The sequence below is a fragment of the Amblyomma americanum genome, chromosome 3 (assembly GCF_052857255.1).
Source record: "Amblyomma americanum isolate KBUSLIRL-KWMA chromosome 3, ASM5285725v1, whole genome shotgun sequence".
NCBI lineage: Eukaryota > Metazoa > Arthropoda > Arachnida > Ixodida > Ixodidae > Amblyomma > Amblyomma americanum.
In genome coordinates this window covers 134086117-134101759 of record NC_135499.1, presented here as the reverse complement: position 1 = coordinate 134101759, position 15643 = coordinate 134086117, and the positions used below count along the sequence as shown (strand labels likewise).

At 44.6% G+C, this 15643-nt stretch overlaps 1 protein-coding gene across 2 annotated transcripts in view; it reads left to right on the top strand.

Annotated features, from left to right (window-relative positions):
- LOC144124944 (uncharacterized) overlaps positions 1 to 11546 on the top strand; it is a 32777-nt gene extending 21231 nt beyond the window's left edge. Inside the window, exons 7-9 of one of the 2 annotated variants that reach the window (XM_077657908.1) lie at positions 1672 to 1802; positions 4138 to 4169; positions 11383 to 11546. In XM_077657908.1, coding sequence (XP_077514034.1) covers positions 1672 to 1802; positions 4138 to 4169; positions 11383 to 11406 — 187 coding nt within the window. In that variant the 3' untranslated portion in view covers positions 11407 to 11546. Of the gene's footprint in view, positions 1 to 1671; positions 1803 to 4137; positions 4170 to 9938; positions 11183 to 11382 lie in introns of those variants that run through there. The other variant, XM_077657907.1, reaches the window with a different exon arrangement.
- The last annotated feature ends 4097 nt before the right edge of the window (positions 11547 to 15643 follow it).

Genomic DNA, 15643 nt, shown 5'->3' with positions numbered 1-15643 from the left:
CTTCATAAATTGGTCTGGAAAGGTGTTTTCTGGCTATTAAAGGAAAGGATAGCTTTCATGACAGGTGCCAACTAAATTTAAGTTGTGTGCCATGTTGTTTATTGTTGCACACAAGAGGTTAAGGCAGCTCAACGCTTGTTCTTGGCAATATGCAAACATGAAATTTGATGTAGTCACAACGGGTTTAATGTACAGTCGCCGACCGATAAATCGGACACCGGTTATTCGGTTGGGTGAGCAAAATACTGCTACCACTGCATGCCAAGCTCACTATGAAACATATAATGTTCCGCAGCTCTCAAGTTGCTTGGCGTTCCGCAGAACATTTTTGCTTTGATTTATCAAATAACATTGCGTTCTCTTACAAGAGACTGTGCGATACAGGCAATGATTTTGTAAATAAATATATTTCTTCAGAACAATCTCTTCCTTTGCATCTGCCTCAATTTTTTTTGTTGTATGATGCTGTCTTTTGGTAAGGCTTTGAACTTCTCATTCTTCCAGTGTCTCTTTTGCATTCCTTGTCAAGACAAGGACTGTGTGCTGAGGTACCATGGCTCATATGCATGCATGGTTCTGCACACGTCGTGTTATGTTCTGTTTTTGCTGATTTGAACGTTATTGTACCCTACTGCACTTATACTAAGGAAGCATTTGTCTAATGTTATTAACCACTCGTGCTTCTGCCCCACGATTTCCCAGCACTCTCTGGCTTTCAGTACTTGGCCTTTGAGCCATTAAAATCCCTGTCTTTAGACGATCACCCAAGGATAGAAGTGAGCAGGGCAGTGTTAGCTTGAATGGCTGCTGTCACACCGTGATGGGCAGTACATGACGTCCTGCTTGAACTGCATTTCCTTTGCGTCACGCTGTCATTGAATCTTGACTGGGGCTAAAATCAGTTTAAATTCAACAGGTTTGCCATTGGCTGCCATGGTTAAAATTTTACAGCTAAATGAATGTGATCGCATTACTGCAGCCAACAATTTTAGTTCATTCAAGCATTTTCGGAAAAAGCATGCATGTGAATGGAAGGCACCGCAAGGTGCTGTTGAAAGGAGTAACCTTTGAGCAACAGAGAACAGCATACATAAATGAAAAAAGGACAAAAGGAGTTAACGGCATCCTAGCGGGAATAAAAATTCTAGAGGGAAACCGGACGTGTAACGTCGCAGACATATGGTCAGTGGTCTGTTATGGTAACAAAGTGGGTTCCAAGAGGAAGGAAATGCAGACGAGAGTCACCGAAAGTGGAGAGGCGAGATAAGAAGTTTGCAAGGATAACGTGGCTGCAGGTGGCACAGGATAGGGATACTATTCCTTGGATTGCAAAAAAAAGAGGCCTCTGTCCTGCAGTGGATGTAATCTGGGCCAGTGATGACGTTAATGATGGTGATAATTTTAAAAATCACAGGGGTCCAAGAATGGTAGAGTAAGGCCACCTTGATATTGGTGGTGAAACTCTGTGGTCTTTTGCTGCGATGCTGTGAGCAGTAATCAGCTGCTTTCGTGAGTGCATTACTATTCTTGGCAGCTTTGACAACCCGAGAACAGTGTTTTTCCTGACAGCTTTGACATTGTTTACTAGGAAGCTTGCAAAGCATTGCACATCTCATGGGTAAACTTTGGCTATTTGTTTGTTGATTCATTCTCTGTTCTTTTTCTTCTTAGATCGGCCACCCAGAGCTCCACCAAACTTGGTGGTCCCAAGCAAAGGCGTCTAGCCCTCAAAGAGAACACCCCAGCTGTTAAACCTGAGCACTCTCTAGCAAAGCCGAATGGTGGTATAGTGGAAAGACAAGGTGAACGGAAAGCTTTCATTTTTTCTTTTGTACTTACCGCATATTGCCATGTGTAAGCTGATTTTGAACTCGAACTGACGCATGCACTTTTGCCACCGCACTCTTTGTTATGTAGCTTTCCGCAGGATGGCATCATGGCTCATAGGCAGCTTGAAGCAATAAGTGCTTAACAATAAAAGCACAAAACCAGCAGTAGCAGCAAATGGGGATCAAAGAATAGAAAACGACACCTCATTCTGCGTCCTAAACTCATATGCAGCTGGACTGGCTAGTGCCTAACCGAACTGCCAACAGTTCTGTAGCTTCATATTCCAGCACGGTGCGGTGCACACTCTGGAGATTACCACAAGTTTTCGCTTGTGCTTTCCGGGAAAGCGGTCGCCAACACGAATGAGCCGGGTAAATGGCATGCGGTTCTAATTTACGTTAGTGGTATCAATTTGCACACGAATCACTTTTCTTTTTTTTTGACACGTGGAGCTCTGTGCACCATACCAGAAACAGGTACCGGCATGGTACAAATACTACCAGCTGCGCCGTGGTAGCTGCATTTTCGTTGAGGCGAAATGCTAGAGAAACTGGGAGATGTCTGTGCACTTTAAAGAATCCCAGGCGTCTAAATTATGCTGGGCCCTCCATATGGCACTCCTGCTGCCGCGGACCATGGTAGCTCAGTGGTTATGGCGCTTGGCTGCTGACCTGAAAGACGCGATTTCGATCTTGGCCGCGTTAGTCAAATTTTTATGGAGGCAAAATTCTGGAGGCCTGTATACCGTGCGATGTCAGTGCACGTTAAAGAACGCCAGGTGGTTGAAATTTCCGGAGCCCTTGACTATGGCGTCCCTCATAGCCTGAGTCGCTTAGGGACGTTAAACCCCCATAAACCTATGGCGTTCCTGATAGCCTGAATTGCTTTGAGATATTAAACCCCATAAAACCAGCCCGAAACTGACCCCGAAATTAGGTTGCATCTGCGTTTAGGGTGACCCCCCCCCCCACACAATTTTTGATATGTTTGGAAAACAGGTCAACTTATTGTGGCAATATACAGTATATTACATCTGCGTGATCAGCCTTTCTTGTTCCTTCTGGGGTTGTGCATGTATGTGCATGTACGTATGCACATACACAGTTCAACTTTCATTTGAGAGCCTCATCCTTTCATCGCATTGAGATAGCAATGTTGCAGCTCAACAAGACATAATTCTTGGGTACCTAAAAAGCCCGTGTATACTGCCATGCCATTTAAATGGACATTTATACGTAGGTTGTCCTGCAACTGGTTGCATTGCGATTGAAGAAGGGCTGCAACATTTTGGCAATCATTTGCTACATATTGTAGCATGCCCTTGAGACAGGAAGAAAAGTCACAGTGCCACTCTGGTATGATTACACTGCGTTTGTTCACTTGGCGTTAATAGCTTCAGTATTGAGGGGGATGTCAAGTGCACCAATGCAAGGGTACCGTTGAAACCTTTGGCTGCTTTAATGCAACAGCAGCTATTGAACTGTGGCTCTTCTCGCTCACTTGTCAGAAGGCACCTCAAAGTGCAGCTGTGACCAGTGGCACATGAACAAATTGTTGGGCTGCACTATTGCCTTTTAATGTCGAAAGAGTGCTTGGCAGTTTCCCTCAGGTTTCACAATGTTTTTTTCATTCTGTGCACCGTTTTGGGCACGGCCAGCTGTGCTTGAACAAAATGGTCAGTAGGAAATAGTATTGAAGTGACATCCCCATTTGGGATTATCAACTTTGTTTTTAACATTTGAGCAGTTTACTTTCTGTTTAAAGGAGACCAAAAATTTGCTTGAATTATGCAGAGCTCAAAATGCCTGATTAGAGTGCGATGCTGATCACTGGGTTTTTCCGTTAATCACATCTTAATTAAGTGTATCATCATCCACTAGGCCTTTTTTGCATGTGTATGACCTCTTGGCACCAACAGCAAAAGATAGATTAGTAGTATAGCCTCCAACGTGCTCTGGTGCAACATTATCATTACTTATCCAGCTAGTTCAGTAATCTCTCCGCTCCCAGCATTTTTAAGGTATGACATCCACAATTTACTGATGTCAATTTAGTTGTGCACTTCAAGAACGCAGCAATATATTGATGTTTCATCATGCTCTACGCACATATCCATACATATGCGTGTTAATTTGCAATCTGTGAAAGGGCTTGGTGAGAACTGACTGTAAACCTGAATTTTCAATTAAACAGTGCTGCATGTAGTACGTATTGATAATTAGTGAGCCAGTTCCTTACCGTCTTTAAAAAGTGTCTCTTCGGTGTGTTAGGTATGCTTTGTAACCTTTGGTTCACCCTTTATTACAGCTCTCCACACTACCATTTCTAAAGACAAGGAGGTAAGCTTGAATATAGCTATTTCTTGTGTGCATACCATATTTATTTACATAATGAATGCATGTGCTATTTTGGATGTCAGAGCAATTGCTTAACTCTTGCATAATAAATGCACCAGCACTTTTAGTGTTCTGAGCTTTCTGATGGGAACCATGCTGCCAGTAAGCATTTCAGCCTTGGCATTTGTATCGCTGCAAATTAGGCAAGACACATGTGGGTCGAAATCATTTGGGGCTTTTGACTGTGCTCCTCAAATACAGCTGCTCCATTTTGTGAAAAGCGTCTAACACATTTACTACGACTCTGCTCGCAACACACTGTGCACCAACGGTCTGGTAACAAGTTTCCTACCAGGTACCAGTAAGCCTGGCTTGCTTTGCATGAGGCCACAGTAGATGGTGCGCCACACTCAGCGTAAAAGATCTGATTTGGCCATCAGTATGTCATCAACACCTGGTATTTAAATGAAGGTGCTGTTATTAAAGCTGAAGCTTTACTGGCCTAGCAGGAGTGAGCAAACTCGGCTCCAAGAAAACAGCCTTGCAACAGCCGGAGTGTGGTGTCACAACCAAGTGACATGTTTCTCTCTCTCCTTCGTTCGAGTGTCCAAGTGTCCACCGAAATATGTGAGACAGTTACTGTGCCATTTTGTTTCCTCAAAACCAACTTTCGGCTCCATCGCTTTGACCTTTAGTGACCTTCAGCCGAACGGATGAAGTGCGGGAGCTTAGAGAGCAAAGGAAAGGCACATAACTGGTCCCCTTGGACAGTGAACACCTTAGTTGCGCTTTAACCTATGTGGGGGTGGTTAGCGGTGGCGACAGATGTGCGCTCTATGCGTTGGCATTGCCAACGTTGTGGCAGAAACGTGGCACTGAGTCTGTAGGGCATCATCGTCCTCACTAGTGCATCCCTCATCATCGTTGCTGCGGTCCTACAGCACATTATTTTAACGTCGTCCAGCGAAATCCCCCACTTTGCAAAAAACCACACATGTTGTCGTCCCTTGAAATCCCATACTTCGAAGCAACCACACTGCGACATCACATGGAACAGCCAAAAATTTGGCATCACTACAGCCGCCGCACCTGTATCACTGTTCCAAAGCGTCGAACTTGTGGCCCTGAGCAAAACTGTTCGTTTCTTCAGTGCAAAGAATTACTGCCATCTTGAATGTAGCCATAAACGAGTGCCGAACGCTTACCGGACCGAGACCACTAATGATCAGGCACTGCTATTCCAGATGGCGGCGCAACCGCGATTGTAATAGCGGCTCTTCTATCAACTATCGACACTACCTTAAGTGCTGAGTGTGCAGTTAAAAGTTAAAAATAAAATTTAAAAATCTTCTAGTACTGGGTGAATCTAATGCTACTGGTCAGAAGAGCGTGTTGTCGGGCAAGTTGGCTTTGCATGATAAGGATGAAGTTAGCGCAAAACTTAGACAGAGACAGAGACTTAGACAGACGAGCGCTCGTCTGTCGTCTGGTGTGTTTCTTCTCGGTGTCTGTCTAAGTTTTGCGCTAACTTCATCCTTAATGCTACTGGGTATAGCCATAGACCAAACATAAAATTTCAACCATGCCGTAGCATCTTGATATCTAGTTTGTCTCCCTTTTACTGATGGTGCCATGCACTGGTTTTGATTGTAAGTCAACCCCCAACTTTGGATTTTCAAAAAAAATTGGTCGACTTACAATCGGGTACAGTTCAGAGCAGGGCTGGCTTTGTCTAGCCAGAGCAAGTATGCATGACCTGTCTGTGCACACTCCTGCCTCGCAGTACTTTGTCCGCGCTGCACGTAATCCCTGCCTGAAGGAAGCTTCAGAAGCCAGCGTGGTGTCCTCGCTTGAGGCCAGTGTGTGCGGAGACCACGTGCACATCTGCGTGGGCATAGGCGGTGCTAACTCTGCACCTAATTATTCTCTCGTAGTCTGCCGTGTCATTGGTCGAGGAAGCATTATTCATGGAAAAATGCATATGCAGCTAATTTGTTAGCCCTTTTGCAATTCATGGCCTTTTGAAACGGTAGAACGTTACTGGAAATAAGCCCTATACAGAAGTTCTTAGAAGATATCGTAGCATGAGATTCAAAAGATTCCTCATGCTATCCAGATACCAATTCGAGTAGAACTGCTGAAATCAGAATGTGTGATCAGAGGTTATTACAGTACTGAAAATTAGAGGGGTGCGAATATTTAAAATTTCTAATTGAATACAAATATGAAGAGAAACTGCTTCGGATATGAAATCGAATGTTTTTTCAGTAAGAAAAAAATACTCAGAAAAAGGGGATAACAGAGAAAGGTATAGATAACATGGCTTGAACCTATAAATTTTAGTACTACCTGACCGCAGCGGCCATAAAAACGCTAAGGCGCCCGTGTGCTGTGCGATGTCAGTGCACGTTAAAGATCCCCAGGTGGTCGAAATTATTCCGGAGCCCTCCACTACGGCACCTCTCTCTTCCTTTCTTCTTTCACTCCCTCCTTTACACTTCCCTTAGGGCGCGGTTCAGGTGTCCAAAGATATATGAGACAGATACTGCGCCATTTCCTTTCCCCAAAAACCAATTAATATTATTATCATTACACAACACAAGAGTATGCAACCTGCACTGTGGTCAAGCAAAATGAGTAACAAAATGAAATAGTACATGAACTGACACGACAGGCAGCTGAAAATAACATGATGGCTAGTAAAACCACATTCATTCGGATTTCAAGGAACAACTGTTTAGACATAGTGTCCTACTGCATTAACATATGGGAGGCATACGTTAATGCAAGTACAGTCGCCGACCGATTTTTCGGACTCGAAGGGACCCAAAAAATGGTCCGAATAATTGAACTGTCCAAAAAATCCGTGAAGTACAAAAAAATCACTTTATTGAGATGAAATCGGCTTAAAAATGTCACTGATTTTCTCTCGCAGAAAATTTCTCTTGCTGGTGACGATTTTCGCCTGTATTTACGCCAAAGTTGTGCTTTCACTGTACACGCTAGGCAGCAAGGTCACCGCATTTAGTTCGAATACTTTCCACGCTTCTTTGACGGACCCGGCGGGGCCATGTTGTCCACAACCCGAGTGTGCACCACACCGCTCGTCAAACACACGCAAAGATAAGGCACCCTTCGCTCAATGCGGTGGAACCGCTGGACGCAATTACAAAACGGCGAACGGATGTAACTTCGTGAAGACTGAGCGCCACTCAGTCGACACGGTCAGAGAAACCCAAGTGACGAAACAGCGAATAGCGAATGTATGAGACCTGCCGCGGTGGCTCAGTGTTTAGGGCGCTTGGCTACTGATCTGGAGTACTCAGGTTGGAACCCGACCGCGGTGGCCACGTTTCGATGAAGGCGAAACGCAAACGTGTGCTGTGCGATGTCAGTGCATGTTAAAGATCCCCAGGTGGTCGAAATTTTTCCAGAGCCCTCCATTACGGCACCTCTTTCTTCCTTTTTTCTCTCAGTCCCTCCTTTATCCCTTCCCGCCGAGATGTGAGATAGCTCCTGCACAATTTCCTTCCCCCAACAACCAATTTTCGACGTATGGGACAAGCGATAACTGCCCGCGGCAACATCGGCGACAAAAGCAAGTTGACAGCTATGACAATCCAGCTGCCACCTCGAAGTGCAGAGATCGCAGGGACCTCTACTGGCGAAAATGAGGTGCCGAAAGTATGTCAACCAATCCAACTGAAGCGTAAATCCACCGCAATCCAAGATGGCGCCTTTTGCGCCAGCGAAAATCAGATAAGATGGCCGATTTTGGCCCGCAGGCGACTGAAATTATTCTGAAAAATCGAACTTTCGGACTTTTAAGTCCGAAATATCCATCGCGAATATGTATGTGCTTCTATGGGGTGACTGGCGGTGCGTCATCAAGGTCCGAAATATCCTACAAGTCTGAATTGCCCGTCAGCTACTGTATTCTGAAATTGCTTTGCTGAAGGCATGAAGATAACTTTGACTAACATTACATTTACTGCTAAGCAAGCTCTTCACAGTAGTGAATGAAGGAGTTGCCTATGCCTTAAGTTTGTAAGAGCCTTGTATTCTGTGTGCGCAGCATATCAGTGCGTCCAAGAAGTAACGAGACTACATTCGTAAAAAATATTTATTGCAGGTACACGTAATATGGCTTGAAATTCCTCAAAATAACATGCATCTGCATCAACAAATTGTTGCTAGTGTTTCTGCCATGCATGTATGCCTCCTGGAAGTGTGCAACCGCATCCACTTCCAAGCACTGCATCAAAGCTGCTCGCACTCTTTCCATCAGCTCATGGTTGTTCTATCCGAGGAAAGCGAAAGATGTTGGGTGGGGCCAGGTATGGACTGTCGCGAGGCTGGGGCAGCGTTGCTATGCTGTGCTGTGCCATGAACTATGCATAGTAACATGTGGTGTGGTGTATTGTCATGATAAGATCCAGTTATCTGCCATCTACCTTTGACACAGTGTGCCCTTAACCTCAACTGCTTGAGCACTTCCACATAAAATTGATCATTCCTTTAGTCAGAGAAGACACTGAGCATGGATTTTACTTTTAATTTGCTCATGCGGGCCTTATTTTGGGCGAGGAGAGCCACTGGTGTGCCATTCTGTGCTTTGTCTTTTCACCTCACAGTGACCAGAGCCCGACTGTGGTGATCACATTTCGATGTGGACGAAATGCTAGATACCTTGGTGCTGTGCGATGTCAGTGCACATTAAAGAGGCCTGGGTGATCGAAATTATCCAGAGCCCTCCACTTAAGCGCCCTTCATAGCCATAATTGCTTTGTGACCAAAAAATCAGGCTGAAGCGCCATACGTTCCAACATTTCCTGACAAGATGACACACCGATTTCCTTCTGTTGTGTAGACAAACCCTTCTTTGGAACCAATATGGCGCGCTTTCCTCAGCTGCAAAACATCGTCTGACACCCGCTGTATTGCTGCAAAGTGTACGTTAAACTTTTTCGCATTTATTTCCATTTTCGCGCATTGATCAGAGTTCAAAAGTTATTTTACTTTTGCCACTTTTCCCTCATTTCAGCTTGTTGACAGACATCCTTCATATTGCTCATCATCGACGCACTTCCCTTCCTTCTTTAAATTTCTTGTGCAATTCAAAAACTCATGTTTTTGACATAGCATCCTTCCCTTTGGCTTCATGGGTAAAGTGAGTCTCAGCACAGGATTTGTTGTTTCATGTGAAACTTGGTCACTTCATCATCATAATCCTGACTGCACCCACTGAATGACAAAAGCCTCTCCCATATCTCTTGCAGTTAACCAGGTCCTGAGTCACTTGCAGCTGCCTTATCCTTGCAAGCTTCTTAAACTCATCCGCCCATGTAAATTTCTGCCACCCCCTGCTACGCTTGTCTTTATTACGTGCTGCTGTTTCATCACACGCTGCATTGTGATTCCTGATGACACAGCAAAACAGCTGCTCACTCTGGGTATGATGCACACTCTGCAATGGCTCAGAGGCAACTGAGCCGGGTTGTGTCTACCCAGAATCCCCGACCAACTTCCCTGCCTAGGGAAGCCAGCCTGCACTCTGTTCCCTTCACGAGCAAAAATGTGTCCCAATAATTTTCGGGCAAACCCTGTATAGTGCACTTTGCACACATGGGGAAATTTATTGCTGGTTGTTCCCACTTTTCTGCTTTGCTGGGGGTCCAGTGTAGTGCATTGGCTCAGGTTCTTGTCTTTGGTTTGTGCTAGGTTCCGCACTCTTCACTTCTTTGCACAGCATCATATGGTAATCTTTTGCAGAATGACAAGAGTGGCTACAACCTCAGGCGAGCAAAAGCCCCGTCTACTTGCCACTAGGACCACCATTGCTTCATGCCGTGGGATGTTTCTACAAGGCTTGTGAATGCATGCAACCTAGAGTACAATTTGCGCCAGTGAATGCTTGCTGCAAGCTTCAGACATAGTGCTGCATTACATGTTTCTTTCTTAGCCACCTCTTAACATTTCACGCTGACGTGCAGTGTTGGCAACTTGCTGGCTGAAAAGGGTTCTTTTTTTCTTTGGTTCAGCAAAATGCTTTCATTTGCTAGTTTGCAGATAAGCATGAATGATACTATGATGCAAAAATTATCCCTTTGTTTTAACTGCCATGAATATCAATTGGAGTTAGTAGCTTTCCAGCTACCACTGAACAGGACGGCAAGAGGCAGCATTCAAGCACTCATGTCATATTTTGTTTTTGCTAATTTGAAGTACATGATCAGCTTTTGCACTTTTGTTTATACTACGAAATAATGCTGTGCAGAGCCAGGCCAGTCTGCATGAGATGTACTTGGCTTCCAACTGCAATCTTGTCGCTTGACCCATTTCACAGGTGTTACCGATCGCACTTGCAGCTGGTTCTTACTATTGAGAACTCCATGGTAATGCTCTGTAACATGGGGCACCTTTGGAGTAAACTCTGTTTGCTGGATGGCAGTTAAAACTAGTGTGTAGTCAAGGTTTTGCACAGAAAGTTTAGAAGTGAAAAGAAATGCACACATAGAGCTCTTGTGTAGATTGGCAACTTTTGGTTGAAATAGCAGACGGGGTATATTTGTGCAGGAAAAATGCAACAAGGGGTATGGCAGTAATAGGCACACTAACAGGAGGTGAATTTCTGTCTCACCTTTTGAATTGTCAGTAAAAATTTTGCTGCACCATACTAATTGTGCATTTTTTTTTTTCAATGCATACCCTCGCATTGCTGTTAAATGGTAGCAAAGCAGGATTTCGTACTGCAGTTGATGTAATCTTGCAGTCAGTCTGATAATGTGTTCATAACTTTGAGAAAAAGATAAAGGTTCTTTATTAAAAAGAGCTGATTTATCTTATTACCATGTCATATCATCTTTTTGTCCAGGCCTGTAAGATAAGAGCGTGCTGCATTTTATGTTTCTGTACACTCATCCACTTACTTTTAGTCTCCTAGCTAGTTTCTCGTTCATTTCATTCACTGTATTGTAATCTCATTAGCAAATTATTAAAGTGCATCACATAAGTGCTATCTGGTCCTGTGCTTTCATTCAAGCTGCCATGGGTACAACAGACTAGTATGCTGGTGTTTCCTTGGCTGTTTAAAAACATTGCATGGCATGCTGCATCAATATGGCAAATTTTTCCGCACTGTACTAGATATATACAGCCAGACTTAGTAAAGCCTGAACTTTTGTCTTTTTTTGTTCCATGAATACCGTCGTTTCAGAAGTGCTACCATAAATGCTTGTAAAGATTTCGGACGATGACCGCCAGCCAGCTGCGATGCTCCCAACGCCGACGAGCCACCGGAAACGAGGCTCTTGTGTTTCCCGACATATTCACGGCGATTGGGGAAGACAACGTCCACTTGCTCATCTTTCCGGCCTCCGCTCTTTCGGGTCCCATACTCTGACCGGGCGAAGCTTGCCAATTGGAACCTGCTGACACCTGGGTCTATTCCGCGTGGTCCTTGACAGCAAGCCTGGGAGCGATCACCATAGGGTTGCTCGGAGCCACCCAGTAGAAGCATAAGTGTTGGCTGCCGGCAGGCGAGACTTGCTGCTGCCATTGCTAATCCAGAATGGCTGTCGCCATTCATAACTGCACTATGAGTCTTTCCGTCCGCCAAAAGGAATGTACGCGTGGCGCCGATATCTGGTCATCTCTGTGCTGTGATAGCGCGTGTTGCGACGCCGCCTCAGTAGAAAATTCAGCTCCCAACTTTTTAAGCACTAATTGACATCGGGTGCGCTCGCCGCCAACGCGTAGCATGTGACGCACGCGATGCTGAGATCTGGCTTCTCTGCGACGCGTGCAGGCGGAAGCGATGGTGCCCTGCCATTTCTGCACGAACAAAAAGCCACCTCAAAAAAGTGTGCCCCCCCCCCAAGACAGCTTGTTTGCACTCTTTCGCGAAGGTGCATATAAGGTACCTTTTTTTTTGTGGGGGTGCATTTTGTTGTGTGTAAGTGTTTTATATTTTATTTAAAGGCAATTGTACATGATAGTAACCAGCCCGCTTAAGCATTGATGCTTGTGAGCATGGCTGGGCAGTACAGCATAACTGCATCAGGACAAAGCTTTGCAGAAAAAAAAACAATATTGAAAGCACATAAATGTTCAAAAGAAATAAATACACATGTATGTCTCAATGTAACAAAGCAAATAAATGTTCAAAAGAAATAAAATGCATGTAGCAAAGTAGCGAGGCACAAAGCAAGGTATTAATACTGGCATAGTAAATGAACAAGATTGTATTTTCCTCAACACGCATACAAAAAAACTCAGACAGGGCATTTTTGCAACTGAATTATCTTTTGAGCACTACATATAAAGAGCATTGTTCCAAATAAATTGTCTAATAAGGGGCAGCATACGAAAAGCACATGGTGTCATTCATTTGACTGCACAAATGACCTTATAAATGCCTTAATTTTTCGAGGAGGGTTGAAGGTGTGGTCTGTTTCAAATTTGTTGAAACATGAAGGTACATAAAGTGCGCCGGTTTTCTTTTCATAATTAGTGTACACACGTGGAATACTAAATTTCTCTGCCGTAAGGGTCGTGATTTCATATTTTCTACCTTGAAGGAACATGAGAAATAATGTTTGTATAAAATATCAAATAAATACTGTTTTTTATGAATAACATATTAAAACGATTCATGTTAAATAATACATGTTCACTATGAAACTACCATATGACAGGCTGCATGCAATTTTTTAAAACACTTTATTACAGTTAATCTGTATGTGGATGCGGAACCATATATATTACGACCATATCTTGGTACAGATTCGCCTAAGCTCTTATACACCATTTTTCGTATAGGTGCGTCACATAACGACCTCAGAGAGTAGAAATGTGCACATACCATTCTTAGTTTCTTTGAAACTTCCGCGGTATGAATATTCCAAGATAGTGTGCTGTCGAATGTCATTCCTAAATATTTGGCGCTGTCTATTAGTTGTACTGGGATACATGAACAATTCTCGGAACGTGAGTTATGTAAGTAAATTGTCTTGGTATTTGTTCTGACTTTATGATTATTGCAGAAATATATAAGGTTTGTTTTGGCTTTGTTGACAACTATTGCATTGCTTGAAAACCACGAGAGCACGCGCTGTATATCTGTTTGAAGTATACCTCCAAGTTCGTTATAACACATTCTAGTACAAGGGCCGTGCCATCTGCATATAAATACAGCTTGGATTGCAGGGGTAAACTGGCAATTTCATTAATGTAAATATTGAATAAGAGGGGTCCTGGAACCGATCCTTGAGGTACTCCTGATTTAATATCCAAAAATGTACTGTAACCGTCACCTATTATTGCGAAAGCAATACTGTTTGAGGTTTCCGCTCTTGGCCGTCGTCCCGGAGAATCCACCATTGACCTTTAGCGTTACCTATGTGTGACGTCATACCAGCTGTGGAAAAGCGGGGCCCCAACTAGGCTCGTCGCGGTCGGCCCAGCGAATCCTCCATGCTGCAGCTGCGCTCCGCTGCCGCGAGGGGCGCTCGCTGTACGTGACGTCATGCCAGCTGTGGAAAAGCGGCCCCCCCCAACTCGGCTTGTCGCGATCGTCCCAGCGAATCCTCCACGCACTGCTGCCGTGGGGGAGGCGCTCGCTTTACATGACGTCATGCCAGCTGTGGAAAAGCGGCCCCCCAACTCGGCTCGTCGCAGTTGTCCCAGTGAATCCTCCACGGTATGTCGGATGATGTGTATAAGGTGAAGCAGCGGCGTGCGGAAGAAACGGATGAAGAGCGGGAACAACGTTTAGCTAAACGGCGTGCATTTGTAGTCGTTATGGGGAGTGCGAAAGAGACGCAACAGCGACAGAACGAAGCGAGGAAGAGACACCGCGCTCAAGAGACGCCAGAAGAACGCGCCGCAAGACTCAAGAAGCGTAACGAAGACGTGGCTAGAAGTGCCACGTCCCGTAGTGACTCTTCAACTGCGAAAGAGACCACTTTGCATTCTCGAGAGCGTCGGAATGAGACGCAGCGTAGACGACGTGCCAAGGAAACGAAGCTTTCGCAATTCAACTAGGGTTAACCAGAGCTAAACCACAGCCAATTTTTTTTTTACACACTGTTGTCGATCTTTGAAATAACTGCAAAAGAATGACTGGTAGGGCCCCCTGTAACCAAAATTATTTTATGTTGCAGAAGTTGATGATTAATCTTATCAAATGCTTTTTGAAGGTCAAATTTTTCAAATCAAATGAAGGTCATATTTTTTATTTCCACGACAGTGCCGCGCAGAGGCATCGCTGAGTGGCGCTGCTGGATGGATGGATATAGTGTTCCTGTATATACAGGAACTCTAGATGGATACGGTTGAACCCATTGTGGCTCAAGCCACCTAGCCATGTCTTGTGAAATTTTACTCCTGTTTTGCTTTTAGCCACCAATCAGATAACCTTCGCTTGGTTACTTCTAACCTCTTAAAATCCACTTTCCTTTCACTATCCCTAAACCCCATTGCCTTGGGTAAGTCAGCCCCGCTGCTTTCCATTGTAGGGTGAAGCCCTTTACAGAAAAGTATCAAGTGTTCGGCCGTTTCCTCCTCCTCTCCGCACGCAATGCACAAAGTGTCTATCTCCCGGTACCTGACTCTATACGTCTTAGTCCGCAAAACTCTAGTCCTGGCCTCAAACAACAAAGAGCTTCCCCTACAATTATCATAGATATTTTCTTTGACAATTTCCTGTTTAATGGTCCGGTATGTTCCCAGTGCCGATTTCGTCAGCATCCCTGTTTTCCACAGAGCTCTCTCTGTTTCTTTAACCTTTTTCTTAACCGATAATTGCTGATTTGCCCCCTTACTGCTGTCCAGATATTTGCTTGTCAATTTTCTAGTTCGCTTTCTCCATTTAGTGTCAACATTCTTTATAAACAGGTATCTGAAAACTTTCCTAGCCCACTGCTTTTCCTGCATCTTTCTCAATCGTTCCTCAAATGCTATCTTACTGCTAGCCTCTCTGCTCTCGAAAGACGCCCATCCCATATCACCCTGTACCCCCTGATTTGGTGTGTTGCCATGTGCTCCCAAAGCTAACCTCCCTACTCCCCGTTGGTTAATTTCCAGCCTTGCTTGAACATCTGGCCTCATACACAGGACAGCATTACCGAAGGTCAGGCTAGGGACTATCACCCCTTTCCAGATCCCTCTTACCACCTCATACCTATTGTAATTGCTCTTGATGTGCAGAGCCATCTGCGAATGAAAAGTAGGAACTGGGACATTGACTGCTGCTTTCACTGCAATATTTTCGCGTGCTTTCTTGCACGTGTGCGGGCTCGCGCTGGCACGTCACAGTGTATCATCTCCACTACGGCTTCAAGAAGATCGGTCAAATTGATGCGCAGTTACGCAAAGCGAACTAAATTAAAGGGGAGAAAGTCATAACCACGTCTACGTTGTTGAGCAATCGATTGACGACGAGGACGAGGCACGTTTGATCGCGAAGTGCTTTTCTC